Genomic DNA, 17050 nt, shown 5'->3' with positions numbered 1-17050 from the left:
GGTAATGTCTGGACACATTTCCGCTGTCACCTCCTGGGGGCTGCTACTGGTGTCTAGTAGGTGTGCTAGATGTTGCTAAGCATCCTATGATGGGCAGGGCAGGAACACACAACGAAGAATGATCCGACTTTAAAGAGTAAGAGTTCCAAGGCTGAGAGACCTTGTTTTAAAGTACACTTACTGGGATCATCCATGTGCTGGGATATAAAACATGTCACTGTAAATTTTAAAAGACTGAAACAATACAGAATACATTCCCGAGCCACGCGGAATTAAATCTGAAGTCAATCAAATTAAGCTATCTAGGAAAACCCTAAATAATTGCAACTTAAAGAACATACTTCTAAGTAATACATGGATCATGGGAAAAAAGCACAAGAAAAATTAGAAAACATTTTGAACTAACAACGAAAAAAAAATCAGAATTTGTGGGATGCAGCTAAAGCAGTGCTTAAAGGAATACATGTAGCTTTAAATGTGCATATTTGGTAAACAGAAGAGCAGGGACTACCTTTTCTGTTTTTTTTTTTTTTTTTTAAGATTTTATTTATTTATTTACTTAACAGAGAGCAAGAGAGCACAAGTAGGCAGAGCAGCAGGCAGAGTGAGAGGGAGAAGCAGGCTCTCTGCTGAGCAGGGAGCCCGATGTGGGGCTCAATCCCAGGACCCTGTGATCATGACCAGAGCCGAAGGCCGTCACTAAATCGACTAAGCCACCCAGGCGCCCCTTCTGTTTTTGTTTTAAATGCTACATCCCTTGTGCATAAAATAATTTCCAGCATTTAGTGGGGACCCAATAAATATTTACTAAATGCATGACCGTGTAACTGAACAAATGGAAAGATTTGTAATATCCAATGGTGGCATCTGATAGCAGAATTATAAATGATTTTCTTTTTATACATTCCTGTGTCCGATTTGTAAAAGATAATCCATAGGTATTTTATTTTTTAATGAGTAAAACTTTTTAAACCTAAATGGTCCTTCTCTAGGAGAAAATAAAAGAATCAGAGCCAACTGAAGTCATATGTAACTTAGAGAGCGAAGATCAGGTTCCAGGAAAGCTTTTACCGGAAGGGTGCACAGACAAAGAAACATTGTCTCCTGCTGGACACAAATCTTTTCTCTTCTTAATTATTCTAGGAAAAGGAAAAAGGTACAAACCTAATTAACTGAATGAAAAAAGTTACTGTACCTTCCCCTAGTGCCCAATGTAAACTGCTTCCAGAATTTAGAGTGTGAGCAAACACCGCTCAGGGAGATCACTCCCTTGGCAGATTTGAACATGGGGCTCTAAACCCTTCCATTAGGATTTTTCTCTCCCTCTGACTCAGACTGATACAGTCAAAAACAATGGGTGATCGCGCAATTTTTTTTCTATTTCTTTTTTGCCTTTCTCTCTCCCCAGAAAGCTGCCAGATAATGAAACCATTTTCTTCCCACACACAAGGATCTCATTCTGGTCTAAGTGAAAATACAGCTTGTCTCCAAGGAAACATATATGTCACTAAGACTCCAATACTCTCAGCAAGCAAGGGCTACGTCTTATTCTTTCTTCTCCCTAGTTCTGGGCATGGAGTTCCCCCAAAACTAGCTTAAAAGGTATCTAGGAAAATTAAGTGACCTTACCTGTTCTTCCTTTTATTTAATTAATTACAAATCAACTAATAGAGCAAATTAGTATGTGGGACATACCTACCTACAAATCACGAGCTTTCCAAAGGTCCTGAGTAATTAACATCATATTCAAATGTGCTTCGAATCCCCAGACTCCTTTCCTTGGCGCAGCAGAAAAGGTGGCCAAGCGGCTGTTGCACGATGATCAGCCAGGAACTGAAAATATGCTGTTTCAGAGCAGTGTGACAGAGCAGTGGGCTTAGGGAAGGCGGGAACGACAGCCCACCTGAGGGACGCAGAGTCATGTTTCAGTAAACTCACCCGGCCACTTCGCCCGTCCCCACTCCTCATGTCTAAAGGGCTCAGAAGCTCTACTAAATCCATTTTAACCTCTGCAAATGCAGCAAGGAGGAGCCGTACAATTGGCACTTAATAAAGCAGCTCCTTAGACCGACTTTGGCTCCAGTGACAGATTTAAATGTGCCTTAAAGCCTCCAGGAAGCACTAAAAGCCACAGGTTTGCAAAGCAGAAACTCAGCTTACATGGAACGGGGGGAAATGAACAACAAGCACCACAACAAAATTAAGCTCCAAGTGGCCCCTCAAATCTTAGGAACCATGCGAGGAACAGCCGAAGAAGCACCGAGGCTAGGCTGGGAAGTCCCCATGCTGCAGCCCTGAGGCGCCCTGATCAAGGTTACATGGGCGAGTGTGTACTGAATCACCCCCTTAAAACAGTCTCTGCAAGTGTATTGCAGAGTGAAACTGTTCGTCTCCATAAATCGTTCGGTTGACATTTGCACTGCAATCACCAGCAACATTTACAAAGGGTGAGACCAAGAAGAAAAAAATTCCTGTTTCCGGAGAGCATGAAGACTGGCACAAAGAGCTCTGCTCAACTGCAGGAACCGGCGGGTGAGCTGGCTACGGTGGCAAGGCCCCCTGCTCCCCCAGGGGCTAACGAGCGGCTCAGGACCTCACGCAGCGGAATCCCACTGTGAGATCGCACACTGCCACAGCAGAACCATCTAAAGGCTGTTTGCCTTGGGCCAGACATTACTCAAGGGGGGACCCATATTTCTCACCCCGTGAAGGAAAACTTAAATGTTAGGTCTTCTTTTACACTAAGTCCTCAAAAACAGCCTGCAGGCTATGTATTTTCTTCGAAAGTAGCGGGCCTGCCTAACAATTAGAGCTTTCTAAAAATGGAACGCTTCGCCAGGAGATTGAGTTCCCCATCTCTGGCCAGAGGACAGGAGATGCTGGTGACCAACTGGCTAGGATGTCACAGAAGGGACGCAAGCACTGGCAGGGAAGGATTGGATGACTCCTAGGAACCCATCCAGTTAAAGGATCTAAGAAATGGAGGTGATGACCTAAGTAGCTCCGGAGAAAACTCCTGCCTCTAATCCCTTGAAGAGACAAAAAAAAAAAAAAAAAAAAAAAAAAAAAAAAAAAACAGGAGCACCCGGGTGGCTCAGTTGGTTAAGCATCTGTCTTCAGCTCTGGTCATGATCCCAGGGTCCTGGGATCGAGCCCCACGGTGGACTCCCTGCTCAGTGGGGAGTCTGCTTCTCCCTCTGCCTTTCCCTCGCTCATGCTCTCTTTCTTCCAAATAAATAAAATCTTAAAAAAAAAATTAAAAACTACAGGTTTTTCAGAGTGTGCCATCCTCCATAAAGACAGACTCATACATTTGCTCTTACTTCCACAAAGCAAGTATTTTTAATGGCTGGAATCCCATTATAACAAGCAGCAGAGGGAGAGGGAGAAGCCCTGAGATCATGACCCAAGCTGAAGGCAGACACTTAACTGGCTGAGCCACCCAGGTGCCCCGCCATCACCCCGAAGTTTTGAAGGGAATCTCTGGGCCCCCAGGAAAGTAACAGGCTGGTGAGAGTTTCTGCCACACAGTTTCTGCCACAGCATTTGTTGGGATCAAATAACCTGTTCACAGATTAAAAAAAGAAACTACAGACGTCACTAAGCCTCTCGTTTGAGCCTTCCTGAAAACTCCTACCAAGTTTTCCACAGAAGGGCTTTAGTAACCATACCAATTTCCGTGACAGCCGAAAAGGACGGCCCAGCTACACTGTCTGTTGCGGGCTTCCTGGGCAACCACAGAAACGCGCCGCCCCAGTGTTCTGGTTCCTGTGGCATAACCTCACAGGGGACTCTGTACCGCTCCTTCACACCATTTTACAATCGTCGTGACAAAACTCACTATTCCTTTTGTTGTTAAGGTCTGCCTTCCACATCCAAGTTCCAGAAAGGCAAGGCTCTCGCTGTATCCTCGGTATCTGTGCTTTTACGCAGCAGGTTGAGGCGGGGTGGGGGTGGGGTACTTACAGAACGAAATTAAGACTCAGCTCCACAGCCACCATATTACCCAAAGTGAAGCCATCTAAGAATAGTAGGTATAGACAACAATGTGGAGAAATAATGATCATTTGCTCCACATGTAAAATGGGACAAGAAGTTTTCTGATAAGCATACCACAGGACCTAAAAAATATAGATAGAGAGGGAAAAAAATATATAGAGAGATTTATGTACACTGGATTATATGAACTGGAATGTTCATAGCAGCATTGCTCATGGCTGCCCCAACCTGGAAACAATCAAATATCTGCCAACAGTGAGATGAACTAGTGGACTGGCCCCTATTCACGCATGGAGTACTATACAGCAATGAAAACGAATGACCGCATCCCGCAACAGCACAGCTGAATCTCAAAGGGACACTCGACAGGAAAGCAAAACCAAAACACAGTACATGGAAGAATACATACTGTATTATTTCATTCACACGAAGACAAAAAACAAGACAAACTGAATGATGCATCTGAGTTACAAGTTCACTAAATACTCAAAACAGTAAGTCACAAGTTCACCAAATATTCAAAGAACAGACTGTTATTAGTTGGACAGGACAGTAACACGGAGGAGGCAAGAGAAAGGGCAGAAAATCCAGCAAGAAGTTACTGCAATTCAGCTGAGACTGGCAGTGAAGAGCTGGTGGAGGGTGGGGGGGACGGGGGGGTAGGGGGGTGGAGGGGGCGCTGCTGAGCCGGGGCATGAGCCATGGGGACTGAGAGAAGTGGAGGGTGGAGAAGAGACACAACACGCAGAACCTGACGAAGGAGCAGCTTCAAGAGCTGAGGTGAAGACGGTACCAAGGAACGAATCCTCCCTTATCAAAAAGAGGGAAGAAAGAAAAAAAAAAGACTATAAATCTGCAAATTATAATATTTACAATATAGACCGGATTTTGATGTTTAAAAGGGAGTCAAGTTGGGCTAAAAATACATTCGGTATCAAGAAGAATAAAAGACGGCAATGGATTTAAAACACATTAAATGCTAAAAGTCACGAGCCATCACAAAACAATAAAACAAAAGAAGGAAACGGAGGTGAAGTAGTCCACGAGGTCTCGCAATGCTGCGGAAGTGGTAAAAAAAAAAAAAAAATTAACTGAGGCAAAGATGTATGTGGCAGTCTCTAGAGTAAACGCTAAGAGAATCTGGAACTAGCAGTACCGCCGATGCACAGATAAATAAATAAATAAATAGTATCATGGATACAAAAGGCGGCAAGAAAGGCAAAGGAATATAAAACAAGAGGGTTGGCTACAGACAGAGTAGGACGGCAGGAACATACTGCCATTTCACTGTACCTGTGAATACCACAGGATGCTTCCAGAATGTGGGAAATTCTACAGGACAACATGATTTCTTCAGTAACTAAAATGCAAGGAAAAAAGGAAGGGAGGGGGAGCAGTGGGCGGTACCTTCTAGACGAGACAGAACTGGCGGGAGGCAGTGTGTGAATGATGTTTAGATCCTTATGTGAATGAACCAACTGCTTAAAAAAAAAAAATAGCATAATCAGAAAAACCTGAACAGTAAGGGAATAACGATGTAAAGGAATTATTTTTAGGGGTGATAATGGCAAAGTACTTTTGTTTAAAAAAAAAAAAAAAAGATGTCTTACCTTTTAGAGATCGCTAACAAAGTGGTTTAGAAACTATAAAGGAAATGATGAGTTTTCTGAGATTTGCTTAAAAATGACCAGGTTGGCAAGGGTGGGGGAGGAGGCATAAAACAAGAAATGATCGAGATGGGCCGGCGTGTTAACAGTCGTAGTAATGCCCATATGGGATTTACTCTACTCTTCTACTTCTGTACTCATTTGGATTTTACTGGAATATAAAATATAAAGGGACAGAAGGAAAAGGGAGGGAGGAAAGATCTCTAGATAGAAAAGTATGTGTAGAAAATGTTTTGGCAGGATGTATCTCAAAATGTTCAAGCGGTTCTCTCTGGGCAAATGTGATCTCAATTTTTAGAAAATGTTACAAATTCATCATCTCAGGGTGGGGAGATCACTGGTAACTTTTACTCTCTTCTTTCTCTTTTTGCTTAGCTATGTTTTCTAGCTGTTTCTACAATGAACAAATCAGAACGTTGATTCAAAAACTGTTTAAAAGGACAGGAGAAAGACTGCCAAAAAAAAAAACACAAAGAGCCTCCCACTCAAATCCACATTTCTTAATCATTTCTGGGTCCTAGTTTCTTTGCAGAAACTAATGAGAGGTACTCTCTCCCTCCTCCAGAAAGATGCACAATCCTACAGAATTTTTCTGAGCGATGTGAAGAAACGGAGAGATTGCTTATGAACTCAGAGACTTGCTATGTTGTGAGTAGTTACAGAACATAATAAGAGCTGACAATTCATTGCTTATTTGCTAGGGGCCAAGCACGGGCACCCAGGCTCCGTTTGCTTTCCAACTATTAACTCATTTCATCCTCTCAAACGACTCGATGACATAGGTGCTCTTATCGTACCCAATCTACAGATGAGGAGAGTGCAGACAGAGAGGCTGAATAATAAATACGCCCAGGGTCCCGTAACTAAGGCTTGGCACAACCGGCATACGAACTCAGCAGCCTGGATCTAAAGTGGGCTTTTAACCACCGAATGATGAGGCCACTCACAGGGTTAAATCAAAGACACCAAGCAAACGTGACATTTTGAGTCATTCATGCGCTGGAGACCGTGTCTTTGAATTCAATGACAGGAAGAGCCTACTGTGTGCCAGACTCATCCAAACACACGAGCCCCCCCACACCCCTCCCCGGCCCTGGCAACAGCACTGGGAGGGACTCGCCCGCACGCCCAGTGAACTGGGGCGGAATCAAAAGCCAAGCCCGACTTCCAACTTCAAGTTCACCAACCCACGGCTGATTCCTTTAAGTTGGGGGGATGTTTTAGTCTACGTCTCACATGACCTCTGAGTGACCAAACCCTTTTCAAGGTAACTGTTGAAGGTCAATTCACGGACCCTCCCAGTTTTTGAGATTTTCCCCTCATCCGTCTGCTTGAGCCAGCGGAGACACCCTGGATGGGAACACGCTTCCCAAAGCCTGTCCTCGGGGCTCACAGACATCAGCAGAATCGTTCGCATCTGCTGCAGACATCTGCCAGGTGCTACAGCCCACAGCACACTCGTGCCCAACGGCGCCCGGACGGACAGACCCAGGCCAGCTCCGCGCACGCCCTCCCAGTGCTTACAGTTTCACAGTTCAAGCATCGCGTTTCATTGGTCAGCGTTCCCTGAAAAATCTCATGGACCCAGGTGAGTTCCGGTTTATTACTCTCTGCAGGCTCATTCATGTTGCCGTTTTTTAACTTCCCGTTCTGTTTCTCCTGCTTCTTCTCCTCCTGCAGGATGTCCGCAATGGTGTTTAGCAAATAATTTAAAAACTCATGAGCGTCCTGCTGCATGTAGTTATCGAAGAGATCTGGAACAGAGCAGGTCATGAGTGCGAGCTGCGGTTCTTGAAAGGCAAAAACAAAACGCTTCATTTTAAGCGTGCACTTCAAGTTTCATATCGAAATGTCAACTGGACAGGTACCACATCTATCCATCTCTATTCTGCAACTTTAATGGGTAAACTTCGGAAGAATTTTTGGTTTTTTATCCTTTTTTCTACCACCCACCAAGAACTACACTTCCCCTAGGCTCCCTAAAGTCATCCCATATATAAAACACCAACCAGAATTTTTATCCTACAGAAAACCCCAGAAATTACATCATATGCTCCCTGATAAAATATCAATACTTAATATGATGTGACCTCCAACAATCCATTATTCTTTCTGCAATTTTATCTAGAGCAACTGGGGTCTCTTCCCAAAGATCATCTTAAGCCCTGGCCCAGACTGGAAGCAGCTTAAAGGAAACACATATGGGAGATGGGGGACCCCTGTATCTGACGGAGTTCTGAAACCAAATACAAAGGATTCCAGAAGCCTCCTGCTGCTCCCTGCCATAAGGCCAAACAATCAGGAGGCGAACGCAGCTGGAAAACTTCATTATTAATCATGTTCGTGATGAGACTCGGGAGTGCTCTGCTTCCTGCTCAGATTATTTTTATTCTGGTACATATAAACTACAACAACTTTAAAAGACAGCAATCAAATTAAATGAGACTTTATAAAACAAACATCTGATTCACTGTGCAAGTCTGCTGCAGTAAGGCTGGAATCTAGGATAAACACAAGTTGCTGTATCAACTATTTCTAGTCGTAGAAATTACCAATGCGAAGCTTCCGGAACAAGCTCATCTCTACTACCACTTTTCCCGAAAAAGAAGATAGAAAAACCAGGGGTAAAAAAAAAAAAATCAGGTGACAGCAGGACATTTTAATAATATAAAGATTCCAATTTAATATCCTTCAATTGTCTTAGGCAAAAGTCAGAGGTATTCTTTTTAAAACAGCAAGGCTCTGATTAGAAAATATACATTTACTTTAATCACTTATGACAAGTTTATATGAGTACTCTTTTATTTGATTATTGTACCAACCTATGTATTCCTACCTGTGTTCTGCTCACAAGGCTGCCTTGGGCAATTTCTCTCTCACAAAGGTCCTACCCAGAAAAACAACTCCCAAAGTGGAACAAATAAAAAACCGTTCCAAAATGGAATGATAAATCTGAATTTATACACATGTTTTTTAATGCAGATTTATTTTATGTTAGCGGGGTAGAAATGGAGAATTATATCTTCTTTTAAAAAAAAAAAAAGTGATTTTTGAGTTGGCCAGACTCTTTTTCCCTTCCAAATTAAAAAAAAAAAAAGGCAGAGGGGAAAGTCCTTTGGGGGAGGCACAGAACAATGAATTCGTATTTCGGACCCTTAAACCCAGGACTCACCGTTCTCTTTTCTCAGCCGCGAGATGAACTTCTTTGGTGGGATCACGCCAACCTTCTTCTTCTGCGTGGCGATGCTGTGGAAGAGGTCTGCCAGGCACGTCAGTAAATTTTCCTTCTTTTTTTGCTGGGCCTTGTATGCCAGCACATTCTCCCGGAACGGCCGGCAGAAGTACAAGGCCTGCAGCACGGAGTTACAGTAGCACGTGTTTCCGAACTGCGAGGGACAACAGGGGCACTTCAGCTCACGGTCCGAGGAAGCCCACCCTCCGGGAACCAGCCCAGACCCCCCAGGGGCAGCATCCTGCTCGCCACGTGAGAGATGAGCAAACCACTCGCCACACCGGGGACTATCTGAGCACCAGGGAAAGGAATGAAATTTACATCCACCTGGGGCCTCTCTGGCCCATGAAAGTCCCTAAAATGATATGAGCTTTGGTTTAAAAAAAAAAAACAAAAAAAATCTAAGGAGACCACGTGGTGCTTAAAAGGGGGGGGGGGGAAGAAAAATGGGACATAATATGGCGACCCAGGCAAGTAGCTACGAGAGGTCCCATTGAAACACATGGAAACCACTAGGACAGAAAATAAAAATCCATCAGAAAGAAACCCAGGAACTAGGAACCATTTGCTCGGGTGAAATACCCTCAACTCCACGGGAACTTGCTTTAGTTTTTCTCCGTCAAGATTCTAGTGCCCCTGCTCATCGCTTCAGAATGCAAGCCCTCCTTTACTCCAGAGCAACGGAGGCAAAGAGGGGTCCCCCCTAGGTCATCCCACCAGCCTCTTCCCCTCCAGCTCCTAAGTCACCCTCCATCTGGTTTCTGCCAAGATGGCGAGTGTCCCAACCCAACAGCACTCGGTTCCTGCTCGCCTACGTACTCACAGGAGGACCCACGCCGTAATATTTTGTTCCTCTCAAGAACCATGGACACTCAGATTATGATCAAAGAGGGAAAAGGCCATCATCTCACTGGTTTTCCACAGACTGCGACTCCGTGGCAGAACACAGCCAGGACTATCACTATCCCTTTAGAGTTTTCCACACACAGGAAAACGAAAAGGGAAAAATTTAAAGGAATCACAAGATTAATAACATAGATTTCAAGACGCTGTGTAAGACTAAAATAGAACATGAACATCTTCTCAAGACTGGTTGTTGGCTGGTGTGCCATTTTCCCAAGAGTGAAACAGATGCTCCGCCATACTTAATGTGACATTTCTACGTGTGCTAAGATAGAACACTTCCTATTTTTACATACTTTAATCTACTTTGACACAATTATGTAACAGGAGACAAACCTCTTTTTAAAGAGAAGCTGGAACTTTCATGAATTACCATTCGAAGTGAACATAAATGAAGCTATTAATACATTTAATCTCACAACGCTTCCACAAACTAGGAAATGGCCTTCATTCTCTTCTCCCCATTCGTATATTCCCTAGCAAAGGCAGAATTTCTTACAACTTGAGTAACTACCTTCACAGAGCTAAGCAGAGGCCTGTGCATAATGACTAGAAAAAGCTAATAAAATTAGAGGAGTCAGTGTTTCACCCACACAACGCCCTATATTCCCGTGTATCCTCTGCCCTTCGACTCATTGCCCTGCCCTGACCTAGACACACTTCAGTAACGCTTGGAGCCGAGCCAGGGGATGACTCCCGGGAAAGAAAAGGAACTAACATTCACGGAGTGTCCACTGTGTGTCTCAGACTCCCGTCAGGATCTTCACTAGGAGCTCTCACCGATCCTTCACTCTAACTCACGAAATAGAGGTCGCATGGTCTCCACTTTACAGCTGGGGAAATGGAGGCTCAGAGAGGCCAACTGACTTGCTCAAGACTACACAGCTAGTAAACAGCACGGGCACAATTTAGACTCGGTCCATATTACTTCGAAGCCAACGTTCTTTCCATAAGCCACACATGGCATTCACTCACTGAGAACACTTCTAGCTTCCCCAGTGAAACTACCACTTACAACACATGGGTATGGGCAGATTCTGCTGAGAGCCATTGTTCCCGAAAACCGGATTCTTAGGAATTAACACCTGGTGTGTGGAAAACCTCCGTGCCAGAGGGGGAAGGATCGGGTGAGGAAGAAAGCTCACAAGGGTGGCGGGTAATATGGCCTTAGTACGTAGGATCAACTTACCAAGGAAGCAGAGCCTGCCAACCGTGGCCACACACAAGGGAGCCACTGCCGAGCACAGACAAAATGGGGCCAAGGAATTCTGCAATCCACGGGTCCCGGTTCTCCCCCACGACCCACCTCTGTTTTAAGTACCACCATCAGCTTATATGGTTAAACGGTTATTGGGGATGAGCTGGTAACACCCTTAACGCTCTGGCTGTACTGACGCGTACTGAAACAGAGACTGCCCAAGGAGCTCGTCCAGATGATATAAGCTGATCTGGACATAAAGTCTAACAAAACTGCTCCGAAAGTTATGTGTACAAAGGAAATCGCGTAAGTTGGGTGGGGGGGGGGGGTGGTGAGAATCCAACCCAACAAGGCAATAATTAAACCCTTTTACTGGGACAACCTACACTTCTAAAAACTGGACTAAACTTCTCCCTTCCCAACATGTGCCATTCCTAGGAACTAAGACACATGAAAAATTATTTAAAAATTGGTAGTAAGGAAAACTACCATTAAGTTGCTTCTAATGCTCTCAAACATTTGATAAAAATAGTAATTTTTGAATACTTACATTGACCAATCCAAAGTAGTGTTCATTGATTGGAAACTGCTCTGGACCAATGTCTTTTTCCAGAGCAGAGGCATTGGTGCCCTGAAAGAGAAAAGAAAAGTTCTGTTGTAGGTAAAATGGACAACAGACCCTTAGCAGAGTCCTCTGTTGATCCCCGGGTCCTCATAGTGGGTGGTGATGTTCACACTAGGAAAAAACGTGTCAGAAGTAAATCAGCAAATGAATTAATAATGTCAGCCTTATTCTTCCCCTCATCCAACCTAATCATCCCTTCAAACCTGCTCTACTTGGTGGCTTCGATGATCTTCTAACAGGAAAGTTGGTCTGATAGGCAAAGAAGCAAACTATCATTAAGAACTTGTGAATAAACCATGTTTAAGCTCGACAGCTTTTATAATACTTAGTGGTCTAAAGATTCATATCACCACTCTCCAAGCACATTTCTCCTTTCTGATGAAGACTTACTGTGCACCTACTATGTGCCAGGCACTGTTCTAGGCAGTGGCACTCCAACAGTGAAAGAAACAGATAAGGAAGCCCACTTTCACGGAGCTCACATTTTAGCGGATGAAGATAGCCAGAAAGAAAAAGCAAATACACTAGACAATATACTGGAAAGTCGCCGAGACGAAAAGTAAAGTCGGAACTGAGGGTGTGGACCGCAGGGAGGAGGGGTGGAGGAGGGTGGAGTGTGGACAGTCGGCGCTTTCAATGGGTGGGGGAGGGTCTTGCCTGGGAAAGTGAAATGTCCAAGGAATATCGTGAATAAGGGAGCAATGCCCTTTAAAACCCAACACTTCCCAAATGCATCAAATTAGTAAGTCAAGTTTAACGCTCCAACAAGATGGTGGGAAGTTACTGGGTAGTCCCACTATGTGCCAGGGACTGTGCTATTGACTCTCGAAACGATCCAACAGGTAAGTACTATCATAACCCCCATTTAATAGGAACATAAGGTTTACAAGTTAAAAATCCGCCCAAGGATCACAGTCTATAAGTGGCAGAGCTGGGACCTGAACCCAGGAGTCACAGTTGGGAGCCCACGATCTTAACAAATGCTAGGAGAGCAACCACATGGAACAAACTGCTAAGGGCCAAGTGTTTTCCCATGTCCTCTAGGTCCATTACACGGCCCACATTCTGAATTCCTTTTCCTGTCTTCTGAGACTTTGAGTTCGGTGGTCATCTGTGTGTTCAACAGTTTCACTGTGTGTGTGTGTATGTGTGTAGTTTTCACCACCTTTCATAATAATGCAACCCCATATATAATGCCGAATCTTTCATTTTTTTTTAAAGATTTTATTTATTTGACAGACAGAGATCACAAGCAGGCTGAGAGGCAGGCAGAGAAAGAGGGGGGAGCAGGCTCCCTGCTGAGCTGAGAGCCCGATGTGGGGCTTGATCCCAGGACCCTGAGATCATGACCTGAGCCGAAGGCAGAGGCTTAACCCACTGAGCCACCCAGGCGCCCCAATGCCGGATCTTTTAAATAATGTTTAGCATATTATAGCAGGATTTTTATGGCATAGACAAAATCACTAAAAACTTTCAAAAAAGCTCTATCTCAATCATAAATCAATACAAATAATGCATATTAAATACCCCCACAGCCATATCGGAAGCAGCATTAGAATATATGGCTTAGAGCCCAGGAGGAATGTCAGATATAAAAGTACAGCACACGGAGACAGAGCTCATTAAATCTCCCTTTACGAGGCAGCCATATATTCAAGCTGATCCGTGCTTTTTGCTATTCAGGAATTCTTGGATCGAGTCTGCTTCTTTCAACCTATCTTAATACTTTCCCATTGGAGGGGGTGCTGGGGAGGTGATCATTCATACGGAGGGCAAAGTTTAAGAGAAAAAACCTATTCAAAACACCTGTCCTTCTGATGCCCACGCCTCCCAGTGCTGGCAAGGCCCTCCTGTGTCCTCCCCTGGCTGACCCACCTTTACCCTCCGTCTGCTGCCGTCATCAGGGTGGTCCCCATCCCCATGTGGGGGAGCAGTCCCACAGTCCGCTCTCTCCGTCCCTGGAGGTCCTGTTTTCCAGCTGCCTCCTCTTCCACTCCACTCGAGCACCTCGCTCCCAGAGACGTCCTCCGGATCTGCTCGCTGCCCTGACGTCGACCCAGGCTCAGCTCTGGCTGCCGGCTTCCTGAGGCATCCACACTCCATGTGCTGCCCAGAACCTCTCGCTCCCCTTCTTTCTTATTCAGCTTAGAGCCCAGGGATCTTGACTTCCACGGCTCTTACAAACAACCTACACCTTGTCCTTTGGGCACACCACCTAACGAAAACCAACCCAGCAAGAACCGAACTGTCCACCTTCTCTGAACACATACCCCCACACAGATGTGCAATGCTAGTGGGAGTCACACAGCCACGCTGGCTGGATTCACCCGAATTCACTCAAGTGGCCCCGAAAAGGTCCTACTTCAAACAATGTCTCTTCAGGGCACTCATTCTCTACGCCACGACGACAATTTCCAACCTTCCCGGAGCTCATCAAAACCTCCACATCCCCTAGATCTCCTCTGTGCCTCTCCCTGGCCTCCAACTCAATACAGGGGGGGAAAAAATTAACTGAATTAAACTAAACCAGCAGGGAGGAACTCCCTTAATTTCACTCCCAAACCTTCCAACCTATGTCCCTCGGTTAATGAAGGAGCCCTCTCTCTTGTCCAATCCGATGTCTCCTCTACAGTTAGATCCTTCCCATCAGAATTGAACATACCTGTTGTAAAGGCTCATGGCAGATGTTTACACCATGTCATTTCTGCCCCGGGCTCTGAAGGTCAACGTGAAGAATTTAGCATGCCTCAGTGCCTCTCCCACTAAAAATACATGCGTGCACACTCTCCCACACCTCTCCCCCAGTGACCTCCACCAGTGTCACTGTCGCATCACGGCTCAACTTCTTTAAAGAACTCTCTATTCCAAAACAACTACAGACGAGTCAGATAGAACGTCTAAGATTTGTTTTAAATAATCCAGTGGTGAGGGGCCCCTGAAGAGCTCAGCCGGTTAAGCGTCTGCCTTTGGCTCAGGCCATGATCCCAGGGTCCTGGGATGAAGCCCTGCTCAGCGGGAAGCCTTCTTCTTCCACTCCCTCTGCCTCTCCACCCAGCTTTGCAGAGCTCTTATGCCTGCACTCGCTCTCAAATAAATAAATAAATAAATAAAAACTTTAAAAACAACAACAAAAAAAAATCCAGTGCTGAGGTGCAGAGACATGGGGATACAATTTCGTTGTTGAAGCTGAGTGCTGGGTAGTGGGGCTTCTTACACCATTCCATCTACACCACAACATGTACGTGTACAGGGGGTGCCTGGGTGGCTCCGTGGGTTAAGCCTCTGCCTTCGGCTCAGATCATGATCTCAGGGTCCTGGGATGGAGCCCCACATCAGGCTCTCTGCTCAGCGGGGAGCCTACTTCCCCCCCACTCTTTTCTGCCTGCCTCTCTCCCTACTTGTGATATCTGTCAAGTAAATAAATAAAATCTTTCTTTAAAAAAAAAAAAAGTACCTATACAGGCAGGGTAATGGTCCTTTGAAGAGCCCATGTCCTAATTTCCAGGACTTGTGATTATATTTCCTTAATGGCAAAGGGAAATTCAGGCTGTAGATGGGATTAATTTGCCAGTCGGCTGACCTTAAAATAGCGGACTGTCCCGGATTCTCTTGGTGGGTCCAAGGTGATCACAAAGAGCCTTAAAGGTGGGAGACGGAAGCAGAATGGTAGATGAGAGTGATGCCATGTGTGAAGGACTCCATCGGCCTTTGCCAATCTCAAAGATGAAGGAAGGGGGCCAGGAGCCAAGGAACCCAGGCAACCTCTAGAAACTGGATAAGGGAAGACACAGTCTCTGCTAGAGCCTCCAGGCAGGATTCACCCGGTACGACCTTCATGTTCGCTCAGGGAGGCCCACTTCAGAGCTCTGACCTCCAGAACCGCAAAATGATAAATCCGGATTGTTTAAGGCACTAAGTTATGGTACTTTGTGACAGCAGCAACAGGACACTAATACAATTTGTTAGAGATTGTCCGTAATACTCTTGAAGGCTTGTCTCTCTTTCCTCACCTCCACATCTCTTGTCTGGATTCTACCCCCACTTCATCCCTGACGTGCTCCAAACACGGCCAACTCCAGGGCGCACTTTGAGCGGCTGGCCTTCTCCAGGCACTGAGGCCTCTTCTCCATGCCCCTCTCTAGGGTCTGGGCAATAACCACTCATGGGGCCTCAAGCAGCAGCTACCATTTCCAACTTCATCTTCATCCCAGAAAACTTACTTCTGAGCTCTTTCAGACTGGATGTAAACGGGCATTTCCAATGGCTTGAGGCGCTCCCAATCAGTCTATTCCAAACTAGAGCCTCCCCTTCTCCTTCCCCCAAATCCAACTCTTTCCTGGTCTTTCCTCACAGAGTAAATGACAATGCTGCCTGCTTTCTGGCCGTGAGGAGATCTAGCCCGGGGGCCTTCCCTGACCCACCCACCCTGTCTTTGGGTTCTCGCTCCTTCCACCTTTCAGGCCATTTGCTCCTCTTTAATCTCCTGTCATCGCCAGCAAGGCCAGGCCACTCTCGCTGGAGCTATGACAGCGTCCTAACACCCATGTCCCCACCTCTAACCCCACATCAACATGGCAGCACGAGTATTCTCCGTAAATACAAATCTACTCTAAAACCACCAAGTCCCCGCTGCTGTCTCTGGGGTCAGCTCTGGCCACCCACGCCTTGCCTGTCAGGACCGACTTCATTCCACTCCTCACACACCTCACACACCTCACATTCCGCCCCCCCCCCCGCCCCATCTGAAGGCCCTTCCCCAGCTTCTTCACCAGGCTGCGCCCCATCACGCTCTCAGGGAATTCCTCGCTGACCACCCCCAGGCTCCGGGAGTGCCTGTCACAGAAAGTAGAGTGGCCCCTGCAAGACGTCTGCGCCCTCGTCCCTGGAGCTGTGAATCTGTGACCCCACATGGCAAACAGGATTGTGCAGGTGTGATTAATTTAAGGATCTTGAGATGGGGAGATGACCCGGATTATGTGGGTGAGCCCGGGGTAACCACAAGGTCCACAGAGGAAGGAGACAAGAGGCAAGAGTCAGTGCGGAGACGCACCAACAGGAGCAGAGTTCCAAGGGGGGGATGTGAAGACGGAGGAAGGGCTGTGAGCTGTGAAATGTAGGCAGCCGCAGACACTGGGAAAAGGCAAGGGAACACATCCTCCCTCAGAGCCTCTGGAAGGTGTGCAGCCTGGTGACACCTTGATTTTAGGACATCTGACCTCTGGAGCTCTAAGAGAATAAATGTGTCATTTGAAACTACTAAGTATGTGGTGTTTTTTTTACAGCACCAATAGGAAACTTCCACCACATAAGCCCTGCTTCCCACCCGGGGCACCCGCATGGCATCCCTACCTAGCTGCGAGGGAGGCTGGCAAGAGTGGTCTTCACCTGAGCAGCCATGACTAGCGAACATTAGAAATGGAAAATGG

The 17050-nt window shown here is 45.9% G+C and overlaps 1 protein-coding gene across 2 annotated transcripts in view; it reads right to left on the bottom strand.

Annotated features, from left to right (window-relative positions):
- Positions 1–17050, bottom strand: part of USP46 (ubiquitin specific peptidase 46) — a 55569-nt gene that overhangs the window by 20659 nt on the left and 17860 nt on the right. For both annotated transcript variants that reach the window (XM_059161546.1, XM_059161553.1), the window contains exons 2-4: positions 11550–11630; positions 8839–9052; positions 7191–7420 (exon numbers count right to left, since the gene is read on the bottom strand). In XM_059161546.1, coding sequence (XP_059017529.1) covers positions 7191–7420; positions 8839–9052; positions 11550–11630 — 525 coding nt within the window. The remainder of the gene's footprint in view (positions 1–7190; positions 7421–8838; positions 9053–11549; positions 11631–17050) is intronic.

Source organism: Mustela lutreola, chromosome 1 (assembly GCF_030435805.1).
Source record: "Mustela lutreola isolate mMusLut2 chromosome 1, mMusLut2.pri, whole genome shotgun sequence".
NCBI lineage: Eukaryota > Metazoa > Chordata > Mammalia > Carnivora > Mustelidae > Mustela > Mustela lutreola.
This window is presented reverse-complemented; position numbering and strand designations above follow the sequence as displayed.